General features: G+C 37.5%; 1 protein-coding gene across 1 annotated transcript in view; it reads left to right on the forward strand.

Moving 5' to 3' along the window:
* LOC102856235 (chromosome unknown open reading frame, human C10orf76) overlaps positions 1-16,224 on the forward strand; it is a 239,266-nt gene that overhangs the window by 57,971 nt on the left and 165,071 nt on the right. The window contains exons 16-19 of the mRNA XM_006879993.1: positions 3,398-3,456; positions 4,956-5,021; positions 7,569-7,638; positions 9,262-9,322. Coding sequence (XP_006880055.1) covers positions 3,398-3,456; positions 4,956-5,021; positions 7,569-7,638; positions 9,262-9,322 — 256 coding nt within the window. The remainder of the gene's footprint in view (positions 1-3,397; positions 3,457-4,955; positions 5,022-7,568; positions 7,639-9,261; positions 9,323-16,224) is intronic.

The following is a 16,224-nucleotide window of genomic DNA, read 5'->3' on the forward strand; positions in this document are numbered from 1 at the left end:
ATTGTAGTGCAGCTTCTTGCCACTAGGCCACCAGAGCTGCCTACTGTTAATGCTTCTAATCAGTTCTGTCTGCTTTATTCTCCAGAATTTTGTCTTTATAATTTCTTTAATTTGGCTCGGCTTTTTTTCTTAGATGTTTCTAACTTTGGTATTGTTACCTTAAAAGAAGCTATCTAGAGAGCTCTGGTGGCCTAGTGGCAAGAAGATGTATTGCAATCCCAGAGGTGCACGGTTCAAATCCACCAGATGCTCTGCTGGAGGAGGAGGGACAATCTCCTCCTGTACCAGTCAGATCCGATTTGACGGTATACACACACAAAACAATAAAATTTAAAAAAAAAGCTATCTAAGGGAGCTCTGGTGGCCTAGTGGCAAGAAGTTGCACTTCAGTACCGAAGGTGAATGGTTCAAATCTACCAGATCCTCTGCTGGAGAAGGAGAGGCAACTTCTTCCTGTGCCAGTCAAATCCGTTTCGAAGGTACACAACAAGAAAAGAAATAAATTAATTTTTTTAAAACGGAAATTATCTGACCTAAAAAAAAAGCATTAGGCAAAAATCTAAAATATATTATGTGTATATTTATGCATAGTTGATACATTAAAACCTTCACAGTTGTGCTGAGTCATAAGTTTGGAACAGAGTTTTAAATCATCTTTAGTGCTTTTCTTAATTAGAAGCATGCTATTAATGAAATATACCTTACTTTTCAGGAACAGGGTTTCTATGTAAATTTTTTATTAGTGGAGACTTTTATTTAGAGGTCAGCTTTTAAGAAAAGCAGGATTAGTACTAGTGAAACTCTGTGACTACAGATCTAATTTTGCCTAAGCAGAGGGATTATTTTCTTATTCTTTTGACTGTATAAGAGGCTCTGATTTGGGCTGTAGAGAAAGATAAGACATTCCATAAAGCTTATTGCCTCACTGTTCTTTTTTGCATTGACTGATAACATAGTGTTTTGTGTGGTGGGCTACTAAACCAAAGACAGTAGTTCCAGTTCACCAGCAGTTCTGTGGAGGAAAGATGAGAAGACAGTCTCTTCCCAAAGATTTGAGGCAGTGGAAACCCGATGAAAGGTTGTCCTGAGTCAGGATTGACTCGATGGCAGGGAGTTTGGATTTTGCTTATCTCTGAGGAGAGAGTGATGCATTTCTTGACTCCATACCCTTCCAACGCATACACACACAAACATACACATGGTGTGCCTTCCAGTTGTCAGGTCTCAGTTGATAGATTCCGTCTTTGAAGGAAGAAGCAGTTTAATGCCAGAATACTACTGACTATAGTACTGTATTCTGTTAATAGGTCTTTTTTTCCCCCTGGAATTGACATAAATCTACACCTTGTCAAAGTTAATTTGAAGTGTCATGTACCATTTGTCCATTTGAGATATGCAGACATGACTTTCTTAAGTTCTATTCCCACCTCCTCACCTACAGAATTCTTGGAAAATAAATTAGCTTTTATGACTTTGGCAATGAAAAGTAATCAAGGTTTTTGTTGGTCTTTTGTTTGTAGATTTAGAGACTGGCTATTGAGGTTCCCTTTTTCCTTTTTAATAACCACAGTGTGAAGCCTGGCAGACCAAGGACCTCATCTGTTTAGTTCAGTGCTGTATTTCCAGCACCTAACATAGACTCTCTCAAACACACATTGCTGTTGAGTCAGAACTGACTCAGCAGACTGTCCAGTGGCCTTTTAAAGGCTGTAAATGGAACAGGAGGAGATTGCCAATCTTTCTCCCTCAGAGCTTCTGCCTGCCATTATATAATTGATTCTAAATAAATATTTTTTTGAGGGAAAGACTTTGAGAGAAGAAAAATTAAGGCTCCCAACTTTAAAAAATACATGTTCTTCAGCTTTTCTTGCTCTCTTCTCCACCATCATGTTTAGTTCAGCTCCCTTTACTGTGTCTTCTCATAAGACTTACAGCATCAGGAGGTTCTCAGAACTATCTCATTCCTCAATAGATTAGACTAAAAACTGGTAATAAAATCAAGTACAACCTCAAGAGGAGACATCAGAGAAGAACCAAGCTTACTTAGTCTCTAAGAAGTTGTACATGATGGCACTCATATTATAACATTGACATTGTTCCATATCAAGTTGGATTTCCGGTAGCTTAATGGTAAGGAATTGAGCTGCCAGCCCCAAAGCAGGCATTTCAAATCCACCAGCTACTCCATAGGAGAAAAATGGGCAGTCTCCTCCTGTGCTATTTACAGCCTCTGAAAACCTGCTGGAGAGTCAGCTCTGGATAGCTTCTGACGTGATGACACATAACAACAACATACCAGGTTGACTAATACTCTATCAAGTTACAAATTACAACATGACCTGATCAATTAGAAATGTAATGTTATGTTTTTTCCCTTTGTTTTTGTGAATCCACAGGAAGAGATTCACTAATAAATACGTGAGACTTTAGGTGTGATGGGAGAAAAGTTCACAACTTTCTTTGCAGATTATTAGTATGACAGTCTAAATGCTGGCCTCGAGTTTCTCTTTGATTCTACTAATTGCTATTTAAAGTCATGGAGTCTTTCAAGACTTAATAGTAAGTGGTGATAGATGGTGAGTGATGGTTATGGTAGTGTGTGTGGAGGAGTGGAAAGGTAAAAGACCTACTGCAGTTGAGTAGACTCTGACTCACAGTAGCCATGTGGGCATCACTACAACCCACAAGGTTTTCATGACTGTAAATCTTTTTAGAAGCAGATCACTACAGCTTTCTCACAGAGCAGCTGTTGGGTTCGGACTACTGCCCTTTTGCTTAGCAACTGAACACTAACCAGTGCATTACTAGGTCTGCTGGGAATGGGAATAAGCCTGACCATTTCAGATCAAAGAGCTGGTTTGAGAGTGATGGAAGCCATAAAAATATAGACTATTTCAAGGATTTAATGACTCTCAGGGAGATGGTCAGTCAGGTGTTCATCAAGCTACCGAAGTTTTTTGTTGTTGTTGGGTTTTTTTATTATTTTTTGTGTGTACCATCAAATTGAATCTGACTGGTACAGGAGATTATTGCCCCTCCTTTTCCAGCAGGACATCTGGTAGATTTGAACCACGTACCTTTGGGATTGCAGTGCAACTTCTTGCCAGTAGGCCACCAGAGCTCCACCAAACTACCAGAGTTCTTAAGAATAAAATTTTAAGGGGATTTCTTTTGCCTAGAAGGGGACCAAGAACTGCTGCAGTAGCACCGTGATTTTCATTCCTGAGTTTTGTGGGAGGAGAAAGGGAAAATATTCTCATTATGGTGTTTATATTCTCTATGGAGACATGGACACCCTAGAAATCTTGGTGGTATTCAGGTGTGACAGAATTTGAGTCAGTTTGGAGTTGACATTATCTGGGTGATTTACAAAGAAGAGTTTATATTTCCTTTACAGATGAGCACCGGCTTCACAGTGGCAAACTCTGTTTGATTATCCTTACATGTATTGCAGAGGTAGGTCTCCTGATATTAGCTAATGTCTTTTTAAAAAAAATTTTTTTTTTAAATTTAGCTAATGTCTTTGTTTTTCCCCCCATTTCCTACCTCTTGACTTAGGGTTGAATTTGGGGGGAGAACTTCTTCCCTCTTTGTCTCTTTCCACTAGAAAGTCTCTGACGCAGGCACTTTGTCTCCTTTATCACTGCATCACACATAGAGACTCAATATTTATTAGATGAATTAATAATGAATGTGATATGACAACTACTATAATTGAGAATGGGAAGATTTTGGCTCAAAGTTTTAAACAAGGGATTTACGCTTCTTTAGGGAAAAAAATCCTTTCCTTTGAAGATGTTCATACTGGATAATTTACATTTAGTAGGTTTAATAGGAGCTTAGGTTTTCTATGAAGGAATGAAGAGAAAAACAGGAGAGTCAGAAACTTAGTAAATTTGGGCTAGTTGTATTTTAGTGAAGATCAAGAGTACTGGGGCAGGGGAGGGAGGTGAGGAAGGAGCTTTGGCTTTGGAGGATAGCACCTTTGGTTGGTTTAATTGGATTGACTCACCCTGGATCTTGGTGGCATGCAGGTATAACAGAACTTGAGTCAATTTAGAGTTGACATTATAGTTTTAAACTCTCTATCACCTTTTATTTTACTCCCTTCTTTTTTTCCTTAAGAAAAGTAATAAAGGTGGTCCACCTGGAGTTGAGATCTCTCAGTCTTTTCCCTTTTATGTTTTCTGTGAAAAGATGACCTACTTTTTACAAGGTTAAGGGTAGTTGGTGTAAAACAGCTGCTTATTAGCAGTGGGCCTAGTGTAATTGCTTTTAAAAAATCTTTCTAAGAAAATCTTAAAAGAGTTGTTTTTCATGAATTGTAACAGTTCCTAGTAATTGGAGTCTGTAGGCATGTCAGATCTTCACTAACGGTATTGGGAAAGGGCCAAGGGATGTTTATTACCAATCCACTGTGAGAAGTTTTGATTTTCCATCAGCCCTCAGCAGAGTCAGGAATAGGCAGGGTCTTATTGGCTGTCGTGCATCCTAGGGGGCAGTTCTCTCCTGGTGCACTTGCCCAGTCCCAGCAGAGCACAGACCTACCTTCTGATTTGTCAAGCCTCCTTTGGAGCCTGCACGTGCACCTTCAGCCCTATGAAAACCTCCAAGCTGTCATAGACGGGCTGACACCTTGAGCAGATGGAATGGAAGAGAGAATAAAAAAACAGACTCCTCTCAGCATTGGCTTCCAGTCCCTGTGTCCTTATTTTTATCATTTGTAATTTACTTAGAGATTTTTGACCAGTTAGGCACACTGGGAAATTACATCCAAATCACATGAAAATCACATGGCTTAAGTAGAATTTGACTTGGCACATCCTAATAGCTTTTTGATTGAGCCTTGAAAGTAGTTCTTAAAACCCAAAGATTTTCAGGGAGTGTGGTAGTTTACAAACTGAATTTCTTAAGTGTAATTCTTACTCTTTATTTTTTCTCTGTATTTTTATTAGGATCAGTATGCCAATGCATTTTTGCATGATGACAACATGAACTTTCGAGTAAACTTACATAGAATGGTAGGTGTGACATCTGCTTCTGTGTTATTGGTTTTTTTTCTCTCAGAGAAAATTATATATATGTATTGGCAAGGATAAAGGAGAAGATGAAATTGATCCCGCTTGAGAAATTGGGGTGGAAGAGTTGTGCCAACAGCCTCTTGCTTGACTTTATTCTTTAATAGATCCACACCTATACTTGGAATTTTTAAAAGTGTGTTTTATGAAACTTTTTTTAATCAAAAAAAGAGAGAGATCTACAACTATATATTCATAACTGTAAAATTGGAAATATGTTTTTAACACAAGTTTCAATAAGGGACTGATTCTAACTCTTTAAAATGTGATTTTTTTAAAAAAAATGGTTAAGAATAGATACTACTTTGATTTATTCATCTGGGAGATAGAGGAAAAACAATCAGGAGATTTGGGGAATTTCCTGAAACTTGGTGGTATATTAAAAAATAGTTTATGAAAGTTTAGGTTTGAAAGTTACTTTTGCTTTTTGCTGTTGCCATTATTGCTGCCCCACACCTGCTGCCATCACTACCTCCTCCTTATTTTCTCAATTATTTTATTATCAAAAAAAGCAATACCTGTACACATCCCTTAGAATTAATAATGTCACTTATACAGGTAAAATCAGTGTGAAAACAGTAGCTTTTTTTGTGGTATGTTCAGTGCCCTTTGAGGCTGGTGTTTTGCTGTGAATTTTTTCCCCCACAGGCCTGCATTGCTTGCAGAATATTAAATGATCCGGGAAGTATCAAGAGAAGATGGAAGGAATACACAGAGTCACTGTATCAGAAGGAATTGGCTGACACAGAAAAATGTCATGAAATGACATATGAGCAAGAGCCTATGGTGATGAAAGAGGAAGTTCAAATTGCTCTGAAGGAATTGGCAAAAAACAAGGCTCTAGGAGTTGACTGCATACCAGTTGACATATTTCAACAAACAGACACTGGCCTCAATGTGGTCACTAAGTTGTGCCAAGAAATCTGGGTAACAGCCAGCTGGCTCACTGACTGGAAAAGATGGATATTTGTTCCTATTCCAAAGAAAGGTGACCCAAAAGAGTGTGGAAATTATCAAATAATATCATTGATATCACATGCATGCAAGAGTCTGCTGAAAATGATCCAAAAACATTTGGAACAGTGTCAGCAGAGAACTGCCAGATGTGCAGGCTGGATTTAGAAGAGGTCATGGTTCAAAGGATATTATAGTTAATTTTAGATGGATCTTAGCAGAAAGCAAAGAATACCAGAAGAATGTCTATCTGTGCTTCATTGACTATGCAAAGGCTTTTGATTGTGTGGATCACAACAAGCTGTGGCTGACTCTGAGGATAACGGGAATCCCAGAACATTTGATTGTGCTAATGTGAAATTTATCCTTGGACCAAGAGGCAGTTATCAGAACAGAGCAAGGAGACACTACATGATTTAAAATCAAGAAGGGGGTTCATCAGGGATGTATTCTGTCTCCATACGTTTTCAATCTGTATGCAGAACAGATCATCCGAGACACTGGGCTATACGAAGAAGAATGTGGCATTAGGATTGGTGGAAGAATCATCAACAACCTGTGTTATGCAGATGACACAACCCTGCTTGCTGAAACTGAGGAGGACCTGAAGCGCTTGCTGCAGAAGGTCAAGGACTACAGCCTCCTCTATGGACTGAAGCTCAACATCAAGAAAACAAAGATTCTCACCACTGGGCCAAATGGCAGCATCAGTATGGATGGTGAAGAGATTGATATTAACAGTTTTAATTTACTTGGCTCCACAGTCAACACTCTTGGTAACAGCACCCAGGAAATCAAGAGACAAATTGCATTGGGAAAGTTGGCTTTGAGGGACCTCTCAAGAGTACTGAAGAGCAACGATGTCAGACTGGAGACTAAGGTGTGCCTGATCCTGGCTATAGTCTTCCCAGTTACGTGCTATGCATTAGAGAGTTGGACAGTGAGTAGGGTTGATAGAAAGAGAATTGATGCCTTTGAGCTGTGGTGCTGGAGAAGAGTGTTGAATATACCATGGACTGCTAGGTTTGTCCTGGAGAGGGTGAAGCCAGAATGTTCCCTGGAGTCAAGGATTCTGAAGGTTCGTCTGACATATGTTGGCCATGTTGCAAGGAGTGACTGGTCCTTGGAGAGGGACATGATGTTTGGCAGAGTGGAGGGGCGGCGAAGGAGAGGAAGACCTTTGATGAGATGGATCGATTCTGTGACTGAAGCAGTGGGAATAAGTGCGTTTGAGATGGCTAGGTTGGCACAGGATAGAAGAGCATATAGAGCTCTTGTACATAGGGTCGCTATGAGTCTCAAGCGACTCGATGGCACATAACAACAACAATAACAACAGCAGGCCTGCATTGATAATTGAGAAGCATTTACAAATCCTCTCTTTCTACCTAACCTCACCACTAGAAAAAAGGAAGAAAAGTTATAATTTAAGTAGTGATTTTGTGTGAGAAAGGTGATGATGAGCTATTCTATGACAGGTTAGGTGTGTACTAGTTTCTTTCCTCCTCCTCTTTTTTTTTGTGTGTGTGTATGAAGCCTATGAGACACAGGAAGAAGGCAGCAGACAAGAATCTTCCCTGCCGGCCTTTAGTGTGTGCAGTACTGGGTGAGTGAGTATCATCAAAATTATCATTTTTCCAAGATAGATACAGTTTTTTTATGATGAGGGAGAGGGATAAATTTTGGTTGGTATACATCTTCCTCAGAGAAGTTACTAGTTTCTTCTTTAGCCTAAAAAGTTGTGTTTATTTCATTTTTTAAAATATATATACAGTTTTATTATGATATTAACAAAATTTTACAGAAAACTTGGATTGCTATTCATTCATTGTTGCACATTTTCCTCCCTATGCCCCCCAGTTTGCTTTTTAAAATTTTTTTAATTAATTTTATTGAAAGTTTACAGAGACTTTGGATTTCCATTCATTCATTGTTGCACTTTTCTCCCTTCCCAACCTCCCCCCAATTTGCTCTTCTCTTTGAAAAGTAAAAGAAAAATTCTTTCATTGTTACACAGAAGATGTGTTTATTGTTGAGTTTTGTGTAACAACTGCAGAGAATAAAATGATTAATAAATAGATGTATTCAAAGGAAAAGTTCTTTCCCAAGAGGCAAATGACTATGATTAAGCTTGATGCATAATCGAGATTTATAAAATATGTAATTCTTTAAGATTTAAAATTACATCCTTCTTTTGATGTGTTAGCTCAGAAAGCTTTTGAAGTTCAAAGTTCAGGCATACAAATTTCTTCTGAATAAATAAAGCTTCGATGAGACAGAAAGAGCTGACCCATAACACTATATAATGGCTAATTTTATCTGCTGAGAATTCTGTATTTTTCTCTGAACTTTTTTCTTTATTAATTTTAATGAAAGTTTAGAGAGACTCAGGGTTTCAAGTCATTCATTGTTGCACTTTTCTTCCTGCCCGCCCCCCCAATTCACTCTTCTCCTCAGAAAGAAAAAGAAAAACTCTTTCAATGTTATGCAGTCCCTCCCCCCTCCAAGTTCACTCCACTATGCAGCCCTCACTGTGGACTTCTGTAATGACAAGAATGCCCATTCGTGTATCCCTTTTAAGCAGTTCTCTCCCTCATCTGTTTGAATGCATTATACATCACTCCTCCCCTCCTTTTTGGTCTTCCCTCAACCCTGATGTCAGTCCCGTTTTACAACAGTGTCTCTGAACTTTTTAAATTGCCTTTAACTTGGACATTCAACCCAGTTACCAAATCTCCTTGTTTTTAGAAATAGGAATTAAGATTATATAATAAGCTTTTATTGATCCAGAACCCCACAGACCATTTGAGTCAATATTTGTCAAACTGAATGTGATAGTGAGATGAGCTAGACTGACAGAGCTTTAGAGCTGAGACTGATTACACAGATGTGATCCATAATTTTGTTTCTGCTTGCCCCATAGTTCTGTTCTCAGACTATGATTTCCCTCTGGTATTTTGCCTTAGTGCCATGGTGCAATATCTGTACAATGAAATCATTCTTGTATCTAAGTTTGTTGGCAGGTCGTATTCTTATGGAAGTAGGAGAGCAAACGAATTTTCTTGTTACTTTACAGGTGGCAGGTGGTAAGCAGTGTTGAAAAAAATGCCTTCTATAAAATAGGCTTAAGTTCTTGTGAATACAGATGTGTTTAGTGGACGCCCTTCAAGCATGAGTGATTTTTCCAACTGAGACATTATGATCTCTTTTTTCTCCTTTTTCCTTCCAGACTTGATGGTAGAGTTTATTGTAACACATATGATGAAGGAGTTTCCTATGGATCTCTATGTGTAAGTATCACGTCTCATTTAATGTGTATAAATTGATATTGTAGAGTTGAGTAACAGGAAATTTTATAGTTACACAAGATTTCTCTGCTTCACTTTCACAAAAACAGATTTGTGTGTTGTGTGTATGTTAAGTGTTATGAAACAAATGTATGGCCTGTATTTGTACATCTTTCCAGGAGGGGGAAAAGTGCAAATCACAATTTGAATTCTGTGTATGTCTGCAGTATCACTTTTAGGCACACTGCATGAGCAGGGCTGATATATTGGAATAGAAATCTTGGTGACAGTGGTTTTTTATTACCTTGGAGTTGGAATTGACTCATAGCTGACTCGCTAGCAAGTTTTCAGAGAATTTGCTCCCATGTAAATTACATGGGAGGAAATTGCCCATTTTTCTCCTGAGAAGCAGCTGGTGAATTTGAACCTCTTGCCCTTGGGTAACAGCACAACTCTTTACCCATCAGGTCACGAGAACTCCCAGATATCTTGTAGAGCCATTGTTATCCAAAGACTTGACATAACAAACAGACTATCTATTGTACCAGGTTTGGTATCACAGTAGTCAGAAATAGTTAGATGCTAAGACAACATCAGAGACCTTCTGGTTCTTTCTTAGCTCCATAGCCCTGGTAACCTACCCAGAATCCTGCTGATTTAGTAATCTATGAATATTGTGCCTTAGTTCAGGAGGTCTGATTGTCCATCACAGTTATTTATGATGAGTTTTAATTGCAGTAACTGTAAATCATCGTAATTTTTTAAATGAATTCTACATTTATACTTTAGTGAAATTTTTCTTTTCTTTGTGCAAGCATGCACAGTTATTTCCCCATTAACATTAACTTACTATTCCTGAGGATCCAGTCTAATATTCTGAGATTTTGTTGTTTATTTTGTCTTATGTAAATTATTCTTAAGATTGTAGTGCTCAAAAGAGACATAAATAGGTAAGCTAAATTATTGTTCAGTTTTAAAAACATTTTAGAAGATATTTATAGTTTGTTGTTATTAGATGCCGTTGAGTTGAATATGACTCGAATAGTGATCCTATGAACAACAGATCTGTACTCTGTCCTATCTTGTTCCATTCTCATCATCTCTGATCTAATTGAGCCTACTACTGCAGTCACTGTGTCAAATTTATGGTTTGAAGTATAAGTATTTTCTCAGGGTGATAGTTTTAGGGGTTTATCGACTCTTGTTGGCTCTAGAGTTCATGAGAATTTGACACTCTTTTCTTCATTTCCTCCTTTGATCAGGATTTGTCTATGGAATCTTTGTTTAAAATGTTTATTAATGGTAGCCAGGCACCATGCTATTCTTTTGGACTTTGGATAGGAAAGGACAAAGTTGTTCTTGGAGACTGTTAGATATACCTTACTCTTAATTCCTAATTCTCCTCCTTCTCTGTTCCTGTGGGTAAAATTGAAACCATGCCTTGGATGGCCACTTGCAAATGTTAAGATTCTAGATATTACATAATAAACTACCTAAATTAGCTAACTTGTTGCTTTCAAGTTGGAACCAACTCATCGCTTACCACCCAGTGGGTTTTCAGAGGCAGTAACTCACATAGGAGGAGATTACACATCTTTCTCCTGTGGGACAACTGCTTACCTGTGGATTGGCAGCACAACTCTATCCATGAGGCCACTAGAGTTCCCTAATGAATGTCAAAGTAGAATAACCAAAATACATTACTGTCAAGTTGATTCTGACTCATAATGATCCTCCGTGGGATTTCTGAGGCTCTGAATCTTTTTTAGGAAAGAGTGCCTCTTTTGTCTTGCGGAGTAGCTGGTGTATTTGAACCATTAACCTTTCAGTTAGCAACTCAGTATGTTGTACACTATGCCATCAGTGCTCTAGAAGATAGACTGGAAGCTCTAAACATGTTCCTAGGCCAGTTAATTGAGATATCCCACGGCACCATGACCTTGAATCACCACATTTGGGAACCAAATCCCATGAGATATTTGGTTATACATGAGGTATTTGGTTGCAGCCTCAGCACCTACTCTTGTAAATATATGTCATACAGCCTTTGCCAATTAAATATTTACAAGTGTACAAGTACTTACTGATGGCAATTACAATAAGCAGCAATGCAGTTCTATTTTTAATCAATGACCTTTTTTAAAATTTTAATGAAAGTTTACAGAGACTTTGGATTTCCATTCATTTATTGTTGCTCATTTTCTTCCCTGCCCACCCCTCTCCCAGTTCGCTTTTCTCTTTGAAAAGTAAAAAAAAAAAATTTCATTGTTATACAACCCCCCAGTCCACTCCACTAAGCACATGGACTCTTGTTATGACAATAATACCTAGTCATATATTCCTCCTAAACAGTTCTCTCCCTCATCTATTTCCATGCAGTATACATTATTTATCCCCTCTTAGTTTCACCCCAACCCTGCTGTCAGTCCTGCTTTACCACAGTGGCACTATGCAATATTTGTCCTTTTGTGACTGAGATATTTCACTCAGCATAATGACCTCCAGGGTCACCCATTTTGTATAATATTTCATTAGTTCCTTGTTTTTCAATGCAGCATAGTATTCCATTGTGTGAATATACCAGAGCTTCTCTATCCATTTGTTTGTTGATGGGCACTTGGGTTATTTCCAACTCTTTGCTAATGAAAACAAAGCCACAATAAACATGGGTGTGTATATATCTACTTGGGTGGCAGTTCTAGTTTCTTTAGGGTATATTCCCAGTAATGAAATTGCTGGGTCAAATGGTATTTCTATTTGCAACTTTTTGAGAAAGCATCATACTGCCTTCCATAGTGGTTGCACCTTTTTACACTCTCACCAATAGTAAATAAGGGTTCCTGTTTCTCTGCAACTTCGCCTGCATTTGTTTTTTGCTGTTTTGTTAAATTTTGCTATGATCAATGACATTTTTCTAAGTGGTTAACCTCCATTTCCTCCTTCAGCCACCCTTGGTAGCCACTTTATTCTATATGTTTGTCTTTTCATGTCTTTTTTGTATAAGTAAGGTTTAATGTTATTTGTTCTTTTGTAATTTATTTCATTCTGCATAATATCTTCCAAGTTCCATCCATACTGTAGCATGTATCAAGATTTCATTTGTACTACTGGCTGAGTAATACTCTTAATTGTACACATTTTTAGTCTATTTTTATGCTAATAAACACATAAACTGTTTCCATCTTTTGACTGTTGTGAATAATGCTTGAATTGGTAATCATTGGTGTACATGTCTTTGTTTGAGTCTCAATTTTCAAATCTTTTGCTAGGAGTGGAATTACGAAGTCATATTGTTGTTGTTAGGTGCCGTTCAGTCAACTATAACTCATAGTGATGCTGTAAGCAACAGATCTGAACCTTGCCCTATCCTGTACCATCCTCATGGTACCTATCATGCTCTGGACCCTTGTGGCATTTACTGAAACAATCCATCTTATTATGGAAATAGGCATCTTAGTTTTCTTGTTTTAAGAAAAAACTTCTAAGTCATTCTCTATTTTCTTTTTTTAATTTAATTTTATTTATTTTATTTTATTTTATTATTTTTGTGTGCGTGTACCGTCAAATCAGATCTGACTGGTACAGGAGAAGATTGCCCCTCCTTCCCCGGCAGAGCATCTGGTGGATTTGAACCGTGCGTCTCTGGGATTGTAGTTGCAGCTCCTTACCACTAGGCCACCGGAGCTCCCCCATTCTCTATTTTCTGTTGGGTTATTTTCCCCTTAATGAACTTTCACACTGTTTTTCCTCAATAACTGTACCATTATGCATTTCTGTCTATAGTGGCCACCACACCAAACCAAATCCACTACCATCAAATCAATTTAGATTCATAATGACCATATATTGGGTTTCTGAGGCTATAGATCTTTATGGGAGTAAACTCACCTTTCTCCTGTGGAGCACCGGGTGAACTTGAACAGCTGACCTTACTGTTAGCTATACATTATACACTATGCCACCAGGGCTGCTTAGCAGCAGGTAAAAGTTCTAATTTTCCCCACATTTCTCACATTGTTTATTATTTTCATTTTAAAAAAATCTTAGCTATTCTAGTGGGAGGGAGTTTTTCAATTTGTCATTGCTGATATAGTAGATCATGTAATTGGTATAGTAGATCATGTAATTGGTTGATTCAAAATGACCAGTACCAGCCCAACCTGGGATGTCAACCTTTATGTGTTCTATTTTATTTTTTTACAACTTCCAATATTCTTTGTTTCATCTGTTGGACATTTCTTATTCCAATTAATGGATATTTGGAGCTGTTTTTCTTCATTTTGAGTCTTGCCACATCAGCAAATGGAACATCTTTCATTGGGCGAAAACTTTATTCCGTCTGAGTTATTAAGATGGAATAAACTTTGAAGGGGCTGCTCTTTCACAGTTGCATTCTGAGTGCCTTGCAACGTGAGGTGCTCATCTTCCAGTACTGTATTCACAAGGTTCTCAAAGGCCAGCTATTTCAGCAGTGAGTGGTCAGCCCTGCTTCTTAATCTGCCTTGGTCTGGAACCTCAGCTGAAATCTCTCTACTATGGGTGGCCTGCCTAATATTTTGACATTTTAAATACTGATGGTATAGCTTCCAACATCATAGCTTACACACAACCACAGAACTGCTCACTGAGACAGTGAAAAATAGATACTACATACATACTAAAATGGATAAAGAGAAGGGCAATAGACAACAAAGGGACTATCACCATAATACTACTTAAGTGAGGGAAGACACAGGGAGGAAAACAAGAAATAAAGACTACAGTGAAGGGAAAGGCAATACCCAGTAAGGGATTGATTAGTCAGGGTAATTAAGTAATTACATTAATCAGTTGTAATGAATGTTAGAAAATAAAATGCCTATAAATGACTTAATAAAAAAATCAGTATGATTTATAAAGTTCCATTAAAAAATAAAAACTTCTCAGTGACAGCAACTATGAAGACCTGACCAATTGTTTAATGTGCTTATCTGCCCAGGCATTGATGTTTTATCCTAATTTTAATTTACAGCTTAACTGTTTTCACTATTTTAATATTCAACCTGTTTCTTAATTTTAATTATCAGCTCCACTGTTTTCCTCTAAATTCTTTATGAACACCACCAGTTGAAAATAAGAGCCCCTGTCCATTTAATTCAAAGGTAATTATTGAGCTGTACAAATTCAAATTAAAGTTGAAGAAAATGAAAACACATCCACAGGAACGAAAATATTATCTTGAGTCTCTCTCACTTGACTTTAAAAACCGGTTTAGAGTAGATTTTATGTATTCAACCTTAATAATTGAAGACCAGAAGAGTTTTGGTTGATATCAACCATATAGAGTGTAAATGGTAATTATATAGATAGAGGAAATAGAAAATATCAAAATAGATGGCAGAAGAGACTGAAAATTAATTCTAGGATACAGAGAGGCCAAGACAAATGCTGAATTAATCAGACAAATGCTAAAGAAAAGCTGAATTAAAGAGATTAATAGAAGACTAGAAAGGTAAAGATTGTCACCCTTGGGGGGAAAAAAGATTACAAATGAGGAATGGGGGTGAAGGAATAGGAAGGATTTAATGAGGACTTGAAGGGATGATATGATAATAGACACAGATTAATGGTAATTGGTTGTACCTAATATGTTATATATTACTGATATAAAACAATGCAAGTGAGGAATGTGTAGAACACAATGTACACAAATGAAATATAAGGTAAATGAACTATTTCATGAAAACAAAACATCCTGGGGGAATGAATTCCTGATACTGGGGCCTTATTCTTGGGTTACCACAGTTGCTCACATAGTAAGTTGCATAATCAGGATTCAGACTCAAATCTCTTTGACTCCAGAGGTTTTGCTCTTAATTTAACAAACAAACAAAAATGTAAAACCAAAATAACTTTTTACTGTGATTTGGAAATGAGCCCTTGGTGGTGTAGCATGTTGTTTTATTGGTCTGCTAACAGGAAAGTTGGTGGTTCGAGTCTATCAGCTTCTTCCTAGGAGAAAGATGGGAAGTCTCCTCCAATAAATATTTATAGCTTCTGAACCTGATGGAAAGTCACCAGGAGTTGGAATGGACTCATTAGCAGTGATTTTCGTTTGATTTTTAATTTACTGTGGTTGAGTGAAAGTTTATAGAGGAGCTTGCTATTCCATCCATCTGTTCGTATACTTTTTGTTTCATAACATTAATTGCTATAATATCCCTAGTACCATGGCCTCTTCTAAACCCAGCCTGCATTTCAGGCAGTTCTCTGCTAATGTGCTGTTCCATTCATTTTTGGATAATCTTCAGCTGACTCTTGATTGCATTTAATAACAGTGATCTAATTTCTATATTCTGTTGGGTATTTCTTTGGAATAGGAACAAATGTGTATTTTGTCCAGTCTGTTGGCCAGGTGATTGTCCTCCAGATTTCTGTGCACAACTTGGGCATATCCAGGGCAGTGTCTGTCTGTTCAAACGTGTCAGTTGGTATGCTGTCAATTCCTGGGGCTTTGGGATTTTTGTTTTTGTTTTTGAAATCGTGTAGTTTATTTTCTCTATAGCTGTAAAAACAGTAAAATAATTACGAAAAGCTAGCTAAATAGCCTCATTTATCAGATGCATAAGTAGTAAATGTTTTTGGAATTAAAGTAAAATCTAAGAGAAAATATTTAGAATTAAACAGCAGTAAACATTTTAGGGAGTGCTGGTGACCTAGTGGCAAGAAGCTGCACTGCAATCCTGAAGACAGGATTTGTACACAGTAACAATACAAAACACTTTACAAGTAAAAATGTTTGGCACTTAGGTAAGGTAGAAACATTGGAAAGACCAAATATGAAATAGAGCTAAGCACTCAACTCAGAAAGTTTGAAAATTACATTGTTGTTGTTGTTATGTGCCATCGAGTCGTTTCCGACTCAT

This window comes from Elephantulus edwardii, unplaced genomic scaffold, assembly GCF_000299155.1.
Source record: "Elephantulus edwardii isolate Elephantulus edwardi_28Jun2011 unplaced genomic scaffold, EleEdw1.0 scaffold00006, whole genome shotgun sequence".
Lineage (NCBI taxonomy): Eukaryota > Metazoa > Chordata > Mammalia > Macroscelidea > Macroscelididae > Elephantulus > Elephantulus edwardii.